Source organism: Blastomyces dermatitidis (assembly GCF_000003525.1).
Source record: "Blastomyces dermatitidis ER-3 genomic scaffold supercont1.10, whole genome shotgun sequence".
In the NCBI taxonomy this organism is placed as follows: Eukaryota; Fungi; Ascomycota; class Eurotiomycetes; order Onygenales; family Ajellomycetaceae; genus Blastomyces; species Blastomyces dermatitidis.
In genome coordinates this window covers 875,891-897,457 of record NW_025544783.1, presented here as the reverse complement: position 1 = coordinate 897,457, position 21,567 = coordinate 875,891, and the positions used below count along the sequence as shown (strand labels likewise).

Sequence of the window (21,567 nt, the reverse complement as noted above, 5' to 3'; positions counted from 1 at the left end):
AACACAAAATTTCGAAGGACGGCCCAAAATCACAAGCCCGCGCGCAATCCACTCGCTGATCTACCCTATCCGTGGGATCCAGTTGGTCAGGGGTTGAAGCCAACGAAGGGAGAGCGTTCTTTCTCACCGTTGCCAGCGACGGAGTAAAACCAAAAGTTGTACAGTGTGCATATATAGAAAAATTCAAATAAGAGTCCACAAAGGAAAGGGAGTTGCTGGTCAAGCGCCGTTGAGTATTGTAAAGAGAGCAAATCTTCTTGTGGTAGGTTGGCCTGGTGCATGCTGTTGTTTTTTCTGGGTTGAAGGAATATTCTGCCGTGTTGGACGGACACGTCTTTGCAAAGACGCAAAATAAGAAGAAAGTGCGATTGGGACAAAGGAGATTGCAAGGTGCAGTGTATATAGTTGGATTGTAACATGCAGGGCGTACATAGGAAATATGCAGAAGTGCCGCGTTCGTTCGTCGTCTGTTGCCGCCCGTGTGAACGGTATGTCGTCTGTAGTTTAGTTTGGTTTCGTTATGGTCGCCCACGTGGAGGTAAATCAGGCAAGCAAAAAACTGAAAATGAGTCGCCCCTGAATTTTCGCCTTGCGGTCGCATCTAGTGCTGTAGGTGTCGTTTCAGAGAAGAAGAGATTGAAAGAGAAAATTTGTTTCGAAATATGCGCGCTTTCCCAACCCATTTTGGCCGTTTTGCTCAGAGAAAATCACCGGAGAGGATAGATACAAAAAACAACCAAAAAATCAAAATCAAACATAAGGCCTGCTTGCAAAATGCTGTTCATGAACCCGCTAGATGGTAAAAACACATGCATGTCGAACTTAGAGTGGCAGAAATCCGTCAAAACAAATGAAATTGTTTCGGGTCGCGTCAAGCGGAGTAGGATGCTTCAAGGCATCGTACGGTAAGTCCGTTGCTATTCGTCATGGGAAAGAGACACAGCAAGGAATGAATGCAAGGTCTTGTACCTTAAGATATTATGACTGGCAAACGGCTCCGGCCTGTTCATCCTTGATAGGGGTGGAAGCGCTGCATTCCTTCACCATCCTCCTAAAATCTTGAACTACCTTTTCTGGCACCCTGTCCCACAATAGGGACCGTGAATAGATGTCCGGAACGTTTTTCGTATGCTGCATGCCAGCATTGCGCATATTTGCATAGGCTTGCTGGAAATTCGATGGAGGAGGTTTGAAGTCCCCTCCGTCGTCTTCCAAGGTGGTGAGTGACCTATACCTCTCTGTGGTGAGAGAGAATACTTGTTCCTCCTCTTGTTGCTTAGTAGGGGCGACAAGGTTGCGATGCAAGTCGTCAAGATTTGATGTAGAGGGCCCTCCGCCAGTAATCTGTGCCATTTCCGCCCCAGTAATGGTGGTGGGAAGGTTGGCAGTGATGGAGGAGGATGTGCCAGGAAGGGCCCCGGGGTTGAGGGCATTAGCGGCATCGGACGAATCAGCAGATGCGAGGACAGCTCTCAAGACGTTTGCCGATTCCGCACGGTACTCCTCGGAGAGGGCTGGAAGAGCGGGTGAGATGGAGCTGTTGTTTGATGCAATAAAAGCACCAAAAAGTAAACACATATAAAATGTGTTCCAGCTGAAAGGAGAGGAATCGGTATGGCCTGGGGGCTTGTCCAAGGATTTCTCGGACTTTTTGGAAGTCACAAGCACAGTGTTGTCAGGCACAGGGGTAGGCGTGCGAATGAGACCATGGTTTTCGGTGTTAAGAGAGAACTCGTTCACCATCGAGAAGTCATCCCAAGGAGCATTCTCCATTGTGATGTTCTCGTAATCAGAGAATTCGTTCCGGAATGCCGAGTTCGGAGCCGGCTGGGCACCAAGCTCCACTTTCTCCAGATGTTCTCGAAGAATTGCGTTTTTCTTGCGAAGTTCACCAGTTTCAAGTGTGTGGGACCGAATCATCTCTTCCTTCTCCATGTGGAGCTGGTTAATATATGTGCGCAACTGCTGCTCACGCTCGAACAGTTCCGCTTTTTCCCGATGGTACTCTTGCTCCCGGAGTTTCATCTCCCGCAGAGCTTCTTCGAGTTCGTTGATAAGAGTGGAAGACCGTTTCTTGTCTTCCTCGAGCTGTTCAGTATGCACCTTTTTCCGTTGGCGGGAGTCAAGTCTATAACAATGTTAGTCTGAGATTCCGTTCTGTTAGGGTTGGAAGAATTACATTATCCCGCCTATGGATGGATAAGACGGGAACAATGAGTGAGAGGGAAAGGGAGGAGTCCATACGCTGCCTGTCGGTTTCTCAGCAGACGTTTTTGCTGTTTCAACTCTTTGATCTCATCCTCATCGGTACATTGACTGATCAACAGGTCAATGTTGCTGAGAGTTCTCTCAGCGGGAATGTCAAAACGAGCGTTCTTCTTCCGGATGCCGTCTCTCCGCAAATGCAGCGGAGATCCATTCCGGTATGTGCTATTCCGACTAGGTTTTGAGCGTGCCTCGGTAGCCTCTGACGTCCCTGATACCCAGCCCTGACTGGACTGGGGAGACATTGGGGTGGCAGAAGAACCGGGGAAAGTCGACCCAGGTCGATATTGCATATGGGAGAAGGACATGGGGTTAACAGGACCAACTGCGCCACCAGCAAAAGGGTTGGTGGAGTTCCCATCGTAGTCCTGGGGGAATTGTTCGTAGATTGGGGTGGGCGTACATGAACCAGAATCGGCAGAGAGAGGCCATGGTTGTTGCTGGCCGTAGCTGGTTGGGTGTGAGGTGTCTACTCGGGCAAAGGGGTTTACGGGCTCAAAGAGGGGAGTAGACATTTGAGAGGCATGCCGCGATTGGGATTCTGACCAGACTGAATTTCTTCGGGAGAAGTCCTCTGAAGTGTGATCGAAGGACGACCGTCTTGGGTCGTTCATGGAGGGGATATCTGAAGTGGAGGATTCGAGAATTTTATCATCCAGGACGCTCATCTCATCGTCCCCGGAAAATACAGGTTTCGCATCGAGAGCGGGTGACTGGTGATAGAACTCGAATGTCGACGAAGCCTGATATCTCGTCATGGTTGTGGAGGTGGATGTATATGAAGAGAGATGGGGAGAATAATAGAGTGGGGAGGAGGGGTAGAAACAATAGTAGTAGCACGGCGTTAATAAAACAGGGTCGTTAAAAGTCGTAAAAGGTCGTTATGAGGACAAAATAAAGAAGAGAGGCTGCGAATAGAAGACCTCTTCGAGAAGGGATGAAGTTCGAGGAGAAGAGGGAGGAAAGACGTTTGTTTGTGTGGAAGAAAAAGTGGTTGGGATTGTGAGGAATAGAAGAGGCGGTGTGGTGTGGTTGGGTTGGGTTGGGAGGATAAGCAGCAGATATAACTAGGGAAGGGAAGGGAAGGGAAGCGGTAGTTAACTAGTTAAGTAGTTAAGTAGTTAAGCAGTTAAGCAGTTAAGTAGTTAAGTAGTTAAGTAGTGTGTAGTTATGTGTGTGTGACCTGGATGGAGGAGGGAGAGATCAAGCAGTGCGGGGAGGTGCGGTGGTTGCGGTGCTGCTATATGGTATTTTAGTATTATCAACAAATTAATTGTCAAACCGGTTCAACAGCCGATCAGACAATAAAAGGAAGATGATAATAATAATAACAATAGTATAATAGAGATAATATAGAGTGAGGATGAGGAGTTCGAGGGCGGGTTGATGCTAATATATGTAGGTGTAGGAGATAATATAGTTAGCGGTCTGCAGCTGTCTGCAGCTGTCTGTGCAGGAAGATATAGTTGAAGAGGGAGAATTTGATTGAAGAAAAGACAAGATCATGAGGAGGAGGGTAGGTATAATAAATATAAAAAAAAAAAAATCTTCTCCAGCTCCTTTCTCTGAGGATAATATTTCCCCAAAATCCGTTCGGGTTTTAAGGCCGCTACTTTTGTTCGCAGGGGGAACTTCATTATTAGTTATTCCTGCTGGCTGCGGGCAGATCCTCTAAAACACTAGCTTTCCTCTCTCCCCGTCCAGTCGGTCAAGGATCGGTTTGAGAAGAAGCCTATTCCTTAACGATGATCGAGCATGCTTGAGCCCGACGTATCATATCAGAATTCAGGCATAGGCAGAGAGAACCAGAAAAATAAAATCATCCATTCGAGAGGGCAACATTCATGTCAGAGCCATCATCAAATCAAAGCTCGTACGTAACTCAAGGCCCATGTCGCTTTGGTCCCTTTATTTTTGTTGATTTTTTTTTTTTTTTTAATTTTTTAATTTTTTAATGTATTTCCTTTTCTGATGAACCGGATAAATACAAGACCAGACAGACATTCCTGTCAGAACGTTCTGTGGTTTGTTCTGGTTCCCAGGACCGATGAATGGTTCCAGTGAAGATAGGTTGGTCGCGGGGTCTAATAAGGGATGGGATGGATCCCCAGCATAAAATAAATGCTGCATAGGCGTGTGTGGGATCCAAAAAGTAAGGCGACGCCTTATCGTCCATCTCGAGCTCTTCGCGTGGAAACGATTGGTCGCTCTGCCTGGGATTGGGTAGACGTGCATCTTGAGACTTGCTTGCAACTGGCCTGCCAGAGCAATAATAATAGTTATTAAATAGTTAGTTAAACTTACCTGACCCTGACCTGAACAAGCATGCATCCAGCGCCAGGGGACGCGGACCCGGCTCGCTGAGTTGAGTGGCTGCCACGAACTCCAGCGCCAGAAATTATTAAATAAATAAAAAAAAAAAAGGTTCCAGTCAAGTCAGTCAGTTGTATTTCAAGCCTGGAGCTAAAAGATGGACTCCTGGCTTTCCTCTCTGGTTTCGCTCGTCTTATGCTTGCTGCTCTCTCGCGTTCCCTTGTCATGTAATAATAATAATAATGATGATGATGATGATGTAGTTATGTCTGTATGTATGTGTGTACATGTGTGTGTACCTTTTTTGTCCTGATGTCATGTCAGACTGGCAACAACACACCACCGTATCGTATGGTATGGATGGTATGATCGAACCTCTCAGTCCTTATTCTCATTTCCCATCCTTATTCTGCATCAGTAAGTCCGATACACATCTCAGGACTTACTGAAGGTACTTACTTATATGGAATGGAGTACTTGGGACATTATTATTATTATTGAACAATAATATGCACGTACCATGCCCTCGGCACCCTTATTTTTTTAATGCGTCGTGGAAAAGCCATCAACACTATTTTGCGAGATGGTTGTTGTGGGATGAAAAAAGTAAAAATAATCTTTCTTCATTTCCAGCAGCACAGGGCAACTGTCAACTGTCAACAAGCCGGAATACTATTTCCCCCCCCCCCCCCCCCACAGAATGTCTCCGGGCTTCTTCTCTGTTTGTCTTGTGTAGAATGCGGCGGCGTGGTGGTTGGCGGGTCAGTCAGTAAGTAACTAGCCATGTTCATGTTCATGTTCATGTTCATATTGCCTGGAATGGATGGAATGTGGAATGCGAGGAAATGAACCGCCCGATGATGACCTCACCCGCTGATTTCTGTCGCTGCCATCACAACAGCAACAGATATCTCTATCCTGAGAATCTGCATCACTCTCTACTCACTCCTCCATATTCTTCTGGCATTTACTGGTAAATCTAATCACCGAAGCCGCTCCGTTTTCGCCCTGGCATCACCAGGGCCCATTTGTTCTCTCCTCTTCCTCCTTGTTTCAAATATCTATTTCACGGCTTATAGGTCTATGGAGTAGCTTCACAAGGCGGAATCCCCTTTCCTAATGCCTACGCCTCCGTCATCACGATCCCTTTCAGTCTTACTCCCTATTAGCTGGTATTTCCAGCACAACTAAACACCTCCATGTCTTACGATCATAAGGACCCGAGTTCCTGTCCATATACGCAGCGTAAGAAGTATGTGTGTTGCCTTGTGACTATTTCTCGTGTCTCCTCCCCCTTCCACCCTGCCGCGCGATCTCCTGTACATTATTCTCCCCCATCGTCCCATGTAAACAGCAGATGCCTAGTTCCCGATGGATTATGGACTCTATCCTCTCTCTTCACATTTCTATTTCTCTAGTAGGGAAAGAAAGGCGTGGGAAAGCAAAGACCCGATCTACAACCCAGATCTGAACCAAGTGCGGGGGAAGCAAGAAAAAGAAAATAACAAACAAGACGGAAAAGAAAAGAGTGATGAATTAATAAGTTAACTACTAACTACGCCCCTTCATCCCAATACATAAACCTATTCTCTTCCCCCCACCTCACCTGCCACTCTTCTTCAAGTTAGATATTACAAGTGCGGTGCCTAGGCACCCCGATACTTTACTCAGCAAACTAGTTGAACAATCGAATTCATTCCCAAGCTTCTCTCTCCATTATTATTATTATTCATGACCTCTGCTTGGTCACTGGATAAAACAAACAACCAATCGTCTAACTATCATCTAGCTACGATCTAGTCCAGTCGGATCGCACCCAAAGACCCAGAAGTCCACCCAAAAGAACAGCCCTACCTCATCAATCATAATGAAGGGCCGATGACCGGGCTGAGGCGAGGTAAATGCGAGGGAGAGAGGGAATCCATTTCGGCCTGAACGCCTCACATCTCAGACATCCGAGACCTTGGCCGCTAAGGAGATCTAGATAGATAAATGATACCGCCTTGCCTTTTTATCCGATCTTCCTTTTTCTTTATGAACAGACATCCTCATGGATCCTACTGGTTAAACCCTCGAAAGGGGCGGGAAATTGTGGCTCTCTGTATATATCTAGATATATATTATTTAGTTATTTACCGAGTTCGGTCTGGTGGTGTAATTCCATACCGAGGGAAGGGGTATGTATATACGCCTCTTTTTCTTTTAACACCCCACCCACCGCTCTCTCTCTCTCTCTCTCTCTCTCTCTCTCTCTCTCTCAGGATCGACGAGCCCCCAATCAAGTATGTATGTATTACGCTGTACCTTCAGGTACGCCCAAGTCTCCGGACGGATCTTTTCAAGCAAATACCCGGAGATACGGAGAATGGTCCCACACCGTCGTCGCTCAAACAGTGAGTCAAACTGTCGGTCTACTTTAAGTTACCTCCTTTATAACTTATAAGGGACCAGACCTGATGGAGCCAATATACTTCATCCATACGCTGTAGTTCACCCTGCTTTCCTCGGGTGGATGATCGGCGGACGATATAATTGAGAGTTGTTAGTATGTACATGTACAATGTATATACATACATGAAGAAGAAGAAGAAGATGATGATGATGAAAAAGCCGTGAGTACAATCAACATCCCGTGCATGAACAAAAGTTAGCGAACAGCATGAAATTGGGTGGAACACCCCTTCTCAACATCACATCAAGTGGAGTTCACCTAGTTAGGGGAAGCAAGGGAATAAAGGGAGCCCAACTGCAACAGAATAGGCATGGTCAACCGCCGTATCGGGTACCCTGCATAGAAGTACCTTTGCTGTATTCTCGTTTCATCTGGCTACCCCCTTCTGATGTCATTGATACCTACCTAGTCCACGGGTTTAAGCCAGTTATTTTCAGTTGGCTTCTCGCCATGAAGAGTCGCCTCACTAGCCTCTCTCTCTCAGCCCCGCCACGGCGGAAGAAATAGACCGAAAGAAAAAAAAAAAATCACTCTCAAAATAATAGTCACAGGGGCAGTGTTTGAATTAAAATATTTCACAGAACTAATCTATCCTCGAGTAAAAAGGACCAAAAAAAGACATGATACAAAACAACTTACTCGACGGGCGTGAAGTGAAACAAAAACAAAAACAAAACGCACCAGACAAACAATTTCCAAAGCCCAATCATGCAAATAAATGTAAAGGACCGAGAAGAACTGATAGCCAATACATTTCTGTGGCGACTCCACGGCGCCTCGGAACATGAGAAGTAAAAAAAGGTTGATGAATTCCTGACATTTTCTAGCCTGAGGCAGTCACCGCCTCCTTCCACTCCGGTGTAAGCGAATGACATACATTACATGCATCTCATCTGCAGGCCCTGCCTGTACCTCTCTCGTTCCACTCTTCCAAGTTTTAAGTTAACTTTATTAATTAAGTTAACTACCCACGCTCAATTCTGGCCTGTGAGAAAAAGTAAATGGGTAATTGGAACGTCTAACGAGATTCTGCAACCTTCCACCGATCACGGGCTAAAGATTTCCCTTGCATCAAACTAAACCACTTTCAAGCAACACAAACCCAGCCATTCCAACCCCTTGTAACAACTCAGGCAATGAGGCTAGAAAGCGTAAGTAAGGCATCAATGGATCAAAATTGCGGCATGGCCAAAAAAAAAAAAAAAAAAAAAAAAAAAAAAAAAAAAAAAAAAAAAAAAAACCATTCAAAAGCCAGAGATAAAAAACTCACTACTACCCTGATTAAGTATTGGCTCTGATTTCATGTTTCCTTCCTCCTTCGGTGGTTCTCATCCCACTTCCCACCACCCCTCGCTCACCGTCCGTGCGAGCCTGAACAATCAACACCCCCGCCCCCCCCACCCTTCAATCCTATCAATCCTATCAAATCATGTAAAACAGAATAACATAACCTAATCATTGCCTTATCATAGGCCCGCTCGCCCGGACAGAGAAAACAAAAGACGCGACGAGGGACAGGTACAAACAAATCCTGCAAACAATAAGCAACAGCAGCAACAACAACAACTATGCAAGCTGGTCAGGTTGTGATGATGAGTGAGTGGGACTGGTGCGGGGCGGACAGGGGACGCGGGGGACCAGGGACGGGCCGTGGTGCATAATTTAATCTAGCCGAACTTGGCATCCTGCGTGCCATTTGGCCTGGTCCATTTGCTGACAAGTGAAAAAGAAGAAGAAGTAGGACAAAGCTGGGATCATGGTTCAAGTCAGGCTTCATCTTTTCCTTGTTTTGTTGTTGATTTGGAGGGGATGGTTTGGGCTTTTTTGATATATGCTTCCTTTTTTTTTTTTTTTTTTTTTTTTTTTTTTTTTTTTTTTTTTTTGTTTTTTTTTTTTTTTGCCAACCTAACGGTTGAACAGCGTTGGGTGTTGTGACTGAAGGAATAGAGAGAGAGGTAGTTGGGAGGTGGTTGCCCATTGGTAGATGGCGGGGCTTGGTGGGGTAAAAATACACCTGGGTGGTCTCATGTCGGATTGGGTGTCACGGATGAATATGTTGAAGACATATGAATCTTATCTGTATCAAGATCTGCTTGTTATATTATCCGTGCACTATCTAATATATCTATTTCATACAAAAGATAGAGCTATTTATAGTAAAATATATGTGCGAGCCAAGAGAGCTAGCATAAGCGAGTATTAGACGAGCGTTGTAGTAAGCTGATGATGATGAGAAATATTGTAGTAATACGATGTTGGTGGCGTTCAGTAGTGTATAACCTCTTTTTCCTGACATCTCACTATTCTAGCATTTTGCATGTTCTTTTTCATGATCAGGATAGCAATGAGTCGCGGGAGAAGGCGTACAGCGATTTATGGATGGTCGTTAGAGAGGCATATTTCGTCAAGGATGGAGACATCTTCTACTCCCGCCCTCACAGGCTATGTCCCCTGAGACAGCTGGTATTTATTCTTGGGGGTGCAGTTTAAGAGGCCCATATAACCGCGTAATGCCTTGAGAACACACCATTAAAATGTCACCACATCGTGTTGATTATTAGTAGAATTTGTAACATGTCCCACACAGATTCTCAAAATAGAATTAAAAAATCCCACTCTCTTTCCCAACTCCTACGTTCGAGAGAAGAGAAGAAAGACGGGCCCTGATCATCTTATTGCCATCAGCATGCCCCAGAGGGAGGGGAATTCGCTTCGAGAGCAGTTGCCTTCGGTTTGTTGGATGCTACCATTCTCCTGCAACACTCCAACATACCCTGGTCGTTGTACGCCATTGAGTAAAGGAGAGAGAATTTTCAAAACGCCGAGGGCCTAAGAGCCGGTATAATTCGGGAGCTAATTTCTCGAGATCTTTCTCAAAATAGATCTGAGTTACTGCGGTGGCAAACTTCGTAACACTCGTTGACCCAGCATCAGAGAATTTGGGGGTTGCAAATATGTTGACTAGGGCCTGAGGCTCCAGGGCTCGTCAAGCCCTTCCATTTCGAGTTTAGAACTCATTGCACGAGAGTTTGTCTCATCTGGACTCCGTAAGCATCACAAATTCGTCGACTCGGCATTAGAGACGATGTAATCAGGCCACAGTTTTGGCATATCACTGAGTCTCATTGGCTAAACAAACGGGCTGGATCATGGTCAGTAAAAAGTAACCACAGTTACGTTGAAACAAAGTTGTGAGTTGGGTCCAAAATTGGCGCGTTTGGCGCCTAAGTTTCCGGAAGCGAATTCCTACTAAGCCGAATTAGCCCAAGTGGCCGCTGTACCCGAACGCTATCCAATAATTGGGACCATAATACCTCTATGATGAGTAGTTATTCTTTCATGGTTTTTTTTTTAATAAAAAAAAATATTATCGGGGTTCACGGAGGAACGTGCTTAAGCTTAATACCAATTTCGAACTCTTTCCGTGCTCTCCAAGATAATAAATAGTTGAGTTTACCGCTTCTATATTGATAACCAGGAAGGCGCCTGTCCATGCTATTTCATACGGTAAATCCTCAAGACACTTTCCTAGCATCCTGACACCCAATGAGCGGGGCATTTTTCCTGCGTGCAACTCTACCGTGCTACATTTTCTGTTTGCATTGTTTAAATAGCGTCACCTACGTTTCATAATTCGTGATAGAGATATCCGAAATTTATAATAGGTTTTGACTTTGTATGTAACTACGGAGGACGCTTCCACTCTCGACCTGGTTTATCGGCTACGTTAACTGAGAACGGCTCGATACTGGTATTTACAACCACACTCCGTCGCCGATTTCAACAACAACGCCACCACCACATCCGCCAGCATAACCTTGGCTCTCTATGTTAGAAGATTCTGCTTAACATGGCTGAAATGAGGCCACGCTCATACATATGTTTCAGGCGATATGCATGTAGGTAATGTACTGTACATGTAAGCTGACTAACGTCCGTATTCCCCGAATAAACGAAACGATTGTTATGTAAAAGTTAGTGAGGCGAACCTATCAGCAACACTCTGAAGTCAGGTACCGTAGATGTATACATGTAGCTTTTTCGCATGGGGGAATTGAAATATGTCATTGCACATCCCCTTCAACTTTCCACCATCCCTCTAGCATGTCAGCCCCGTCCATTTCCTCATCATGCACTTAGCTCCGGTACGCAACGTTGGAATTAAAATCCAACACGTCCAACTGAGAAAGAAATCACCCCGCGAAGGAAGTGGAGTACCAAAGAAGTAGACCAGCCCACCACGACGCCTTGCCCAATTACCAAAGTCGGCGCACCGTGAACGCCGAACAACCAATATCGCCAATACACCTGATCCAAATAAAACGCATGTTAGACTTACGGGGTCCATATTCCCTTTTCTTTCATCGCGCCGTTACAAGCTAAACAACTCAATAGCAAACGAGCAGCCTACACGCGGTCTGTGGCAATAGGCCGGCCTGGCTGCCCTTCCGACTCGCTTGATTCATCCAGCTAGCTAGCATGCATGCTACCAATATATATTGGGATCCATTTAGTGGAAAGATTATGTGCGGGCCGGTCGAGTTGGCCATAATTGCTACTCAAACTGGCCCAAAACCTCACATGAATGTTCGTTTATGTTGAACTGTTTCGTCGTTGCATTTTGCGCCCGCAGACATGAACCAAGGTACCGGGTCCCTGGGTTGCTTTTTAATGTAATGCACCTCAAGGTGTCTATTTACGTCACCTCGCTCTTCTAAGTGGAGGACGGGCCCCTTCGGCTTGGCTTGTTAAAGGAGGGGTCGGAGGGATTGCATGATGAGAAAGAAGTGGCTTGTATTGAGAATTTTAAGAGCTGGAGAGAAAGATAGGAGGAATATATCACAATTCAGTTTGATAAGGTCAACCTCAAAGTCCCCTTCATCTGAATATTTTGAACCACCTAAGTTAACCAGAGTGAAGAGTCGAATGAATAGAGTAAGGAAGCTCTGATGCAAGGAATATGAAGACTCCTTGCCTCCTGTCGGTTACACCCAAAAGGAAGCTGAATGCGCCTGTATCAGCACATCCACACGGAGAACAATCATAGAAGCATTTTATAATCCTTCAAAACCTACAATGCAGCTAACAGACCAGCTATCACTCGTTCGTGGATTGTTCAACAGCAACAAATATTTAAACTATACAGAGAGTACATGTACATACATATATACTCATACATAAAGTCAAAAACGCGACACCCATAGCTGGCTGCATATCGACTATTATGCACTATGCACGAGTTACTGCCCGACGACAACAACGACGAAAGAAATATAGATGTAGCAAAATAGAACTAACAAAACCATTGGGACGGGGAACTTGAAGGCGCCCCTCATGTTCTGTGTTGTTGTCTTGTCGTTAGTGTTGCCCTTGTTCAATCCATTTTCTTCCTCTTCTTCCTCCCTAGTACGTTTCAATTTTATTTTTAATAACCCCCTTGCGAAGAAGAATCGTGAGCTGTTAATCAAAGCATATCCAGAATATTTCAGTTCCGACGACATCTCTTCGCCTCCTGCACTCAGCTGCCAACCTATCACGGATGGCAATTATAATCCAGGTGTGGGTGTGAGGTGTCTGCGTGTATACTGCTTCCACCCCTGATCACTTCTCAAGAGCATGTGAAAAGTATCCAATTCATGAATAGAGTGCACGTTTTATATTATTGTTTTACTCAATTGGTTGTTGGTTTGTTGGATTCCTTATTTCTTTTCTCAAAAGATAAGACCCTTGAGCCGAGAATATCTTCTTCCCATTTCTTTCTGTTCGCTATCTTTCACCATCCGAGCCACTTCATCTGGGAGGGCCTTACACCGAGGGCCATAATATTTTATCCCCCAAAGCTATAGGGGAAGCAAAGCTATAGGGGAAGCAGAACAAGGGTATCTCCTATTCCCGTCGCCCAAAGCAAATGCAAAACAAGAGGAAAACCAAAGAAGAATCAAATGAAACTCGGGTTGTCAAAAACCAAAACAAAAAAGTAAAAGAACAAAGACCAAAGGCAGAGAGATGTCTACAGTTCCATCTCTGAATGATTGTTCGGTAGACACTGATAACTTGGATAGAGAAGTTTAGAAAAATGACCAAATACGCCAATTGGCATCATTATTTCTACACTTCTACTAGAGAGCGCCGACCGTCGTTGCGTTTCTGAGGTAGAGTAAAAGAAGGGGGGAGGGGGGATAAGGGGAAGCCAATGGCTTCTGGAAGAATTGAGCCTTACGGTAATTTCCTTCCTAGTAATATAACCCTTGCGGACGTACGAGGGAGATCTCGTTCCCAGTTTTAGCTGTTAAAAGCATTGGACAATTTTAACCACGGCTCTCAGGTGCTATATTAGGAAAAACGGACGAAATCTTGTTGCTGCGAAATTTCACCTGTGTCGATTCCCTCGGTGATAATGACGGGGTCATCGTCAAGATCATCGGAGTCAACATCATCCGAATCAATTTCATCGTAAGCTCCTTCATCGCTAGAGATATCTTCGTCGTCGGTTCTGTCTCCATCATCAGTAGCTTCTGGCTTGTTAGCTGCAATTTTGCGGATTTGGCCTGCCCGATCCACGTGAGGGAGCTGGCACTTCCGGTTGCCGCAATTCCCCGTGTTAGCATAGTCAGGGCATTCGTGGGCGTGTCGCTGGTCACAGGTCTCTCCGTTGCTACAGTAGCCCAAAATCGCGAAATCGCGACACACAGGTGCGCCTGGGTTAACTCGAACGTGTGCATATCGGCATGATGGATTGGAGCAGCGCCCACGAAGGAAATGCAAACATGAGGGAGATCTTTCCGCGCTTGGTTCATGTGAGAGGTCACATGCCAAACCAGCTACACATTTGCCTGTCTGAAGGAACTCTTTGCATATGGCAACTTTATGCGGGTCGTGGATATAGGTGCAATTCGGACCTTTGAAGCAGGAACCTAGAAAAGGATACGCCAGTCAGCATGCCAAAAACCACACTTCCCCCATCTAAACCCATATGCTCAATCAGTATTATCATGGTGGGTGTGGTGGAGTATTTCGGAGGGAGAGTCGGGTACCCGTCGAAGTAAATCTTTTGCAGAGTTCATTCTTTTTCTTCACAGCTCCAGTTTTTCTGTCGATTAATAAATGTTAACGGCGCCGCCGAGGAGAATTGTATCAGAGAAATTCCGCCGACCAGGTACATACTTTCTTGAAACCACCGATCCTAAACGATGCAGGTTTCCTTTCTTGCTTCTCACAAAGTTTACCCCACCAATGTTCACCTTCTTAGGAGTAACGTTCGCAGCCGACGGTTCATCTAGGAAGGGTAAGTCGGTTCCAAACTTTCTATCTATAGGGGTATTGGTCTCACTAGGTAGCCGAATTAATTTGCTCCCGCCTTGCACAACTTGGAACGGTATGCCTTGTATGGTGATTTGGTAGGACGCTGCTCGTTGTCCAACGACTGGAGTGGCGACGGGATGGTATCCGCCAACGCCCTGTACATGTCTTAAAACCTTGGCTTCTTCTCGCTGTGCCTTTTTCTGGGCTTTGAGCTTGCGGCTCTCCTCGATAGCTTTGGTTCTGGCTTGAGCTTCTTTATCATATATTGCGGAATTTATTAGTTGCATGTGGCGGTCCCTTTTGGCAACCCATCCATTTTGGCTTCCAGATTCGCCTTCATTCATGTCATCAGTTGACGTGTTGCCAGATGGGATGCCGCTCGCATTTTCCGGCGGCGTAGACTGGTTGCTGAGTACAAGGGTTCGATTTCGATGAGGAACTGCATGCCGTCTCGGGCCCGGATATCTACCTCGTCCACGGTAGGGAGCCCATCCCGCGTGATGTCGCGGGTGGTGCGAGCTGTAAGATGTATGATATCCACCACGGGATGGATGTGTTGAGGATGTAGCCTGATTTTTATGCTGGTTGATTTGCCCTGTAGAGAAGCGTATGTTCATTAACAGAAGCCAATATCAAGAGACTACTTGAACGCAACACTTACCGGCAAGCTGCCCAATTTTAGCCAAGAGATCTTGATCTTCTGTCATGGCAAAGTTGACTCTAATGTCGCCGCAATATTCGTAGATTCAGATACACCGTGCTACTAAAAAGAAAAGTGGATGTTGACGCGAAGTGAATTTAAAGCAAAGTTGAACGAGTTTCGCCTTGCCTAATATGACGATGGCACCTGCTGGCTCCAGTAAATCACGTGATGTTGTTCAGGGATCCCTTGGATTATCCATGGATGCTATTTCGTCACTCAGCAGCATCACTTGCTCTTGTCTTCCTCGTTATATTAACTCAAAATCATTCAGCTCATTTAACCGACCGGCTTCGACCGCTGAAAACTTCACGGAGCAAATAGGTCACAAAGCTTGAATATACCTACGGAGATATTACCAATAAACCCTGCGCAAATACGGCAACGTCTGAAGGCTAACCGCGCCGCCACTGCGAGGACAAGCTGTCGCATTGCCATTTTGGTGCTCCGCGTGAACCAAAATTAGGCACTCCTCGCTGGATATACCCTTCACATGGCTTCAGGACCCGGCCTTGGAGGGCAGCGAGTTAAGCTAGAGCCAAGCCCGATCCCTATGATCAAGGCAGACCCCGATGCTCGACCTGAACCCGCGGGTGCAGTATCTGACGATGATATTTACGAAGACACGGGGGATTTGGATTTTTCTAATTCAATGCAAGATGTTTGGTTGACTCGTATACCGAAAATGCTTTGGGAGAATTGGTCAAGGCTCGAAGATGATGAGGAAGTGCAAATTGGGACCATTAGGGTGGAGGGCGGCCCTACGGACATCAAACGTGTATGCGCTTCGAGCTCAGTCTCATCCCCTAAAATCAACTACAAAAGTAAAATTTGGAATAAGAAGAAGAATGAAAAGTGTTAACTTATCCCGCTCTAACAGGTTAGCATGCGGCTTAATGATACACCTCAAATGAAAGGCGTTCCGAAAGATTACAACCTGCGACGACAAAATGTTAACCCTGATAAATCGGCCTTTGCGGTGCAGAACACATTCATCTTCACCGAAAAAGAACTACCGGGATATCGGGATAGGACCAATATACTGTTTAATGAGGCTCAGCCCCATGGAAGATCATATCTATATGAGCAGACAAAACGCGATTCTAGAAAACGAACCAATCGCAAAAAATGGGAGCCATACACTCGGAAAACCATCCCAAGTAGGTTTATCTATTTCTAGCGCTGTTAGGTCTATATGAGACGTTTACCCCATCTTTCTAACCCGGTATATAGAACAAACGGCCATCGTCGGTAGCGTCCGTGACGAATTTAACTGCCTTCCTGTAGAAAATGAAGAGTATCAGAGGATGGCTGAAGCTAGGGCACTTGACGTTCTTAAACCCAAACGCGAAACAATATATATTGGTAAAGTTAGTGGTGAGATGCTGAAACCTAAGACTGTTGCAGCTGCCGATAAATCTACTTTCATTGTAAGTCACATCGCATTTCTCCCTTTCAAGCAAACTATTCACCTTGGTCTTATCCTTTCCTAACCCTTCGATTAGCAAGTTGCAAAGCCTCCCAAGGCTCGCGCTCAAGAGAACAAAACGGCCCGTATGCCCCAAAACGAGCTTCTGGATCTTATCTATGGCTGTTTCCGACGACACAAGTACTGGCCGTTTAAATCTCTCAAAGCAGAACTCAGGCAGCCTGAGGCTTACCTTAAACAAACCTTGGAAATGGTGGCCCATCTTGTCAAAAGCGGAGATTTTGCAATGACATGGGAGCTTAAGCCAGAGGCCAGGGAGAGTAACTACGCCGATGCCTTGGCCTACAAAGATGCCAAGGAGGAGCTCCCGCCTACAGCAGGTTACAACTTCGATTCCGAGGGAGAACCTACTGCTTCAGGGGTTGGTACTGATATGGACGAGGACGACCCGAACGTTTCGTTTGAGAACGTAGTTTAGACGGGTAGAACGACCACTTAAATGAAGTGAATTGAGTAACAGGGTATGGCGTTTGAGAATGATCTGCTGGCAAAAAAGGGGCCACCTTGCTTTATGTAACTTAGCCTCCAGGAATATTAAGGAAAAAATTTTTGGGGGTTAATGTCTTCATAAATAGTTTATGTTACATTAATATATCAAGCTACATTCAATAATCCCATAGAATTAGCTCTCCAAGCATTCAGTCGGACGACTCGGCATCTCCACCCCTTCGAAATTTGTTAGGCCGTCCCATTAGGGTTTAAACCCGACATATTCGAAGACCCATATGCTCTGGGCGCGGCAAGAATTCCTTCATTTTTTGCGGGCATTTGAAAACACCGTGAAGCGGAGCAACACTTACAAAGCGATGTTTCGCTCCGCCACCGGTTTATCACTATGTAATAAGAGTAGGAACTCCACTCTCTGGGTCAACGGAAAATGGAGACGGAAAGTGGATATTCTAGTTAAAAGAAATCAGCTTGTATGGTGAGGCCATAACTTACTCAGATCGAGCACATATGCGACTCCCACTGTAACTGAAACCACTCATAGTCCTGAAAGGTATTGGAGGTTTATGTCTCTCTAGCAAGCAGACATGCTACAAAGAGCTTCACAAGGGAAAAACCTCACAACACTAATTGGGTTGATAGCCCCATTGTTTGTTTGTGATCTATGATGCCTCATTCATCACACAGTCACTTATTGATACCCACATAATCATGAACATGGCTTTATAGCTTAATCGAGGGAAGCAATTCTCACTAAACAGGAGTATGCACATTTTCACATCTTCTTTTGAGCATCTTCACTTCACTGCTGAGAAGCTGTCAATGATATAAGCATCTCACTACAGATTACATAGCTAACATTTTAAAGTTATTGAGCTTGAATTTGTAGATTGTCACAAATTTTAAGCTTGCTTCTGAGCTGAATGAGATCATATTCCAAATCTGCTTCATACATCAACCATGTCTCTTTGCTGTCATACTGCTTCAAGAACATCATTTTACAGAAAAATTCATGTTGCTGTCAAATCAATAAATGTTTTGCTATTGAAAAATTCATATACAGACTATCCACAGCATGCCAACCCTATGAAATATGGTGGCAACTAGACCTGTGGGCGGTTCGAGTGTAAATCGGAAGGATGTATAACGCTGTTGAAATCAGAAAGGAGTTGTCTAAACGGGACTAGGCAGATGGGTCAGTTTTAAGCTTAACTTAAACTGACGGCGGTCCAGATGACGAAACGCCTGACGCGTCGACTACCCACGGACCAAACCTACCTTAATTTACCTCGTAGTTGCCTCGAGGGGCAAGTGTATTTACAACTGAAGAAGCGAAACGCCAAAATAGCCTAAAAAGGTATAAATAAGGATGGTACAAAGATGCAATTGCTAGTGATTTAATTCAGCTTCATCACATCTCACATCATTAGGACAGTCATTAATCCCATTGCCATGTAGAAGGGCTTCGTCAATGATGCGTGAACACTTCTCATTTTCATGATATAAACCTTCAAGAGGGTTGCAAGCAAGGATTTAGCTGTACAGCTTTAGCAATCATATATTGGAGAGGGTAACCTTGATTTCCTGCTCTGGACTATTGGATATGCCTGGCAATTACCCCAAATCTACTTCCCGACAAACTGGCTGGTTGGATTGCTGCTGCTTTGATATGCAATACTGCGCCAGAGTTTGTGATCCAGTAATTTACCTTTTATACACTAGAACTCATGTTTTCAAAGTGTTGCACTATATTTAATTCTTTGGTGAGAAGGAGTTTTGGTAAGTGTTCTACTGTCTGTTTAATCACAAATAAACTATTTTATTCAACCAGCAGCTGGCATGCTGACTAAGCCCTGTCCAGCTCCTCCACTCTCTCCAGATAAAGACGTCAACGCAGCAAGAGCTAGTAATCTACATAACAATTCTTCCATGACTTAACTTTCCCTTCTTCTTCACGCAATACCTCTACGTCTTTTTGGTAACCAATATAAAAGGATCGTCATTTCCAGCGTCGGCTCACGAACCAATCCCCCACCCCACCGCAATGGCGGAGCCTCATGTCACCTCTGCCCTAGCTAATATTGAAGCAACGACAAATCAACAGCATAAGCCACAGCTTTACAATGAACTCCTCTCCAAAATAATATCATCCCCATCTTCTCCGAACATTGAACCCAACCTCGTCGCTTTCCTAAACTCCATCCTCGGCGACACCGTCGGAATCGTTGCTGCCCGACCCCTCCTTGATAACTTCATCAACTCTCTCCGAAAGCTACCAGCCAAGGTCATAATCGCGGTTGGGCAAAATGCGCTATCCGAGATACAATCCCACTCAACCTCTGCTGAAGCACAGGATGCAGTTCTGAGGGAAATTCTTGCAGACGCGTATGAGGCAGAAGAGGATTTTACACAAGCAGCCAGAGTCTTACAGGCAATCCGTTTCGACAGTTCCCAGCACCTCATGTCCGACGATGCGAAGGTGCGCATATGGATTCGTATCGTACGACTATATCTAGAAGACGACGATACGACAAATGCAGAGAGCTTCTTAAACAGAGTCAAGAACATGCCTACCAAAATCGAAGACCCGGAGCTGAAACTTCACTTCCAGCTCTCCCAGGCGCGCATTTCAGATTTTAACCGCCGATTCCTCGATGCAAGCCAGCAATATCTCAATGTGAGTTTATCCGGGGAAATTGAGGAAGAAGACCGTCTCCAAGCTCTTTCTGCCGCCATTATATGCGCCGTTCTCGGACCAGCTGGTCCCCAACGTTCCCGCACTTTATCCCGTTTATACAAGGACGACCGATCATCTTCTCTCGGAATATACAATATATTGGAGAAGATATTTATGGACAGGCTGCTCACAGCTGGGGAGGTGAAGGCATTCGCGGAGAAGCTAGTCCCTCACCAACTCGCTATAACGGCAGATGGATCCACCGTGCTTGGTCGAGCTGTCATCGAACATAACCTCCTCGCTGCCAGTCGACTGTATGAAAATATACACGTGGAGGAATTAGGAAACATTCTCGGGCTCGAGGCTAGCGGGGATTTGAGCGCTGGAGAGAGGGCAGAGGCATATGCTGCACGCATGCTTGAGCAAGGCAGATTAAAAGGTAGTATCGATCAGATTAAAGGTGTGATTTATTTCGAGTCAGGAATCCCCGGTGTTGGCCCCGGGGCAGAGTCGGCGGGACGTAGTTTAAGAGTCTGGGATGCTGGCGTCCAAAATTTGGCTGAGGAGGTGGAAAGGGTGGCAGCTGCCATTATAGATCAGTTTCCGGTAAGTCATATTCTTTGTGTTGCGTTCCTGTTTTATCTCCACCCCCCCCGGGAATTCTCACTGCTATTCCATTCAACCCAAAATTTAAAACCACGGGATGCCTAACACCGTAAACTTCAGGACTTCGCCGAAGCGCAAATGGTACATTAGGGAGCTGGACTAGTAAGCGTCCGTGAAGTGCGCGGACTTGGGAATGTGGAGGTGTCAGTTCTCTGTTTTACCAGCTCAATACATCGCTACCACCTGCCTGGCCAGATTCCATCACTGCATATGGCAAAAGGGTTATTCCAAGTTTAGATGAGATGAGATCACACGAAATTTTTGATGAATATATGAAACGCACGAAGGAAGATCCTTCCGTGTCCGTTTAGTCACATAACAGAACCTGTTCCCCCTAGCTATATGGAGACTTTTCTTCTGGCGGAGCCATGTCCGTACGTTTTTTCCCCAATTCCCCTCAAGCGCAACATAAAATATGCATATCAAAGAGGGAAATACAAGGAAACAAAAGGAAGCACTCAAAGGAAAAAAGTAAATACCCCCCAACAAAACAAACGGCACCTCATCTATCCTTCCGTTTTACCCCAATGAAAAAAAAAAAAAAAAAAAAAAAAAAAGAGGGGGGGGGGTGAGAAGAAAACAAAATTCACCCACTCACAACCCCCCACATAACCAAAGCAAAACAAAAAGAGGAAGAGAAAAAAAAGAGCAAATCGTAAAAGAAAGCAGGCGAAAAAAGAACGAGAATAGCAGGAGAAAAAAAGAAAGAAATCCCCAAGCGCCCTACTACTAACCATCCTTCTCCATTCCCCGTTCCTTCGAGACCACTACCCACCCCAATCCGCACAAAGACCGTCTGTATGCATGAAAAGCTTTTCCCTCTCCTTTCGTTCTCCTCCCATAGTCTATAATCTAAGCCGAACACGCCATATCGGGCCCCCCCCCTGTCCTTGCGCTGTATTTCTTGGTGATTATTCAATTCGTCTTGACTTCCCGTCTCTCCCTTTCTCCTTTCCCCAGCGAACTAAATAAAGGGGGCGGGTCCGGGTGGGGAAGGAAGAGCAGGGAAGTCTACTGAGTAGGAAATACAAAGAACTATAATGCATGCACAGGAATGGTAATTCAGAGAGAGAGAAGGGGGGGGGGGGCGGCTCGACAAACGATGAAAGAAAAAAAAAAACCGATAGAATATCTTCATTTCAATCCTCAATTCTCATTTTTGCTTGGCATCAACAGGGCTGGCTGGGTGCTAGGTAGCGGACGGTGAGGTGGAGGTGGGACGGATTTTTTAGGGGGTAGGGGGGATGGAGGGGGGA

The 21,567-nt window shown here is 45.5% G+C and overlaps 5 protein-coding genes across 5 annotated transcripts; 2 read left to right on the top strand and 3 right to left on the bottom strand.

Annotated features, from left to right (window-relative positions):
- Positions 1–978: 978 nt before the first annotated feature.
- On the bottom strand, positions 979–3,023 carry BDCG_07951 (bZIP transcription factor; the record flags this gene model as incomplete). The annotated part of the gene is made up of 2 exons (XM_045423729.1): positions 979–2,128; positions 2,245–3,023. The coding sequence occupies 2 exons, from the start codon at positions 3,021–3,023 to the stop codon at positions 979–981; spliced, it is 1,929 nt and encodes a 642-aa protein (XP_045272596.1).
- A 369-nt stretch (positions 3,024–3,392) lies between these two features.
- BDCG_07950 (uncharacterized protein) lies at positions 3,393–4,592 on the bottom strand (the record flags this gene model as incomplete). Its single annotated transcript, XM_045423728.1, has 2 exons — positions 3,393–4,523; positions 4,570–4,592. 2 exons carry the CDS (start codon positions 4,590–4,592, stop codon positions 4,217–4,219), a joined length of 330 nt encoding a protein of 109 aa, XP_045272595.1. The 3' UTR covers positions 3,393–4,216.
- Positions 4,593–12,220: 7,628 nt separating this feature from the next.
- Positions 12,221–15,125, bottom strand: BDCG_07948 (CCCH zinc finger protein). The gene is made up of 5 exons (XM_045423727.1): positions 14,994–15,125; positions 14,361–14,927; positions 14,195–14,306; positions 14,065–14,120; positions 12,221–13,944 (listed from the first exon to the last, which is right to left on the bottom strand). The coding sequence occupies exons 1-5, from the start codon at positions 15,037–15,039 to the stop codon at positions 13,364–13,366; spliced, it is 1,362 nt and encodes a 453-aa protein (XP_045272594.1). The 5' UTR covers positions 15,040–15,125; the 3' UTR covers positions 12,221–13,363.
- Positions 15,126–15,271: 146 nt separating this feature from the next.
- BDCG_07947 (transcription initiation factor TFIIF subunit beta) lies at positions 15,272–17,247 on the top strand. Its single transcript, XM_045423726.1, has 4 exons — positions 15,272–15,810; positions 15,913–16,192; positions 16,266–16,462; positions 16,538–17,247. Exons 1-4 carry the CDS (start codon positions 15,526–15,528, stop codon positions 16,937–16,939), a joined length of 1,164 nt encoding a protein of 387 aa, XP_045272593.1. The 5' UTR covers positions 15,272–15,525; the 3' UTR covers positions 16,940–17,247.
- Positions 17,248–17,344: 97 nt separating this feature from the next.
- On the top strand, positions 17,345–20,869 carry BDCG_07946 (COP9 signalosome subunit CsnD). Its single transcript, XM_045423725.1, has 4 exons — positions 17,345–17,731; positions 17,837–18,747; positions 18,830–20,251; positions 20,372–20,869. Exons 3-4 carry the CDS (start codon positions 19,013–19,015, stop codon positions 20,399–20,401), a joined length of 1,269 nt encoding a protein of 422 aa, XP_045272592.1. The 5' UTR covers positions 17,345–17,731; positions 17,837–18,747; positions 18,830–19,012; the 3' UTR covers positions 20,402–20,869.
- Positions 20,870–21,567: the final 698 nt, after the last annotated feature.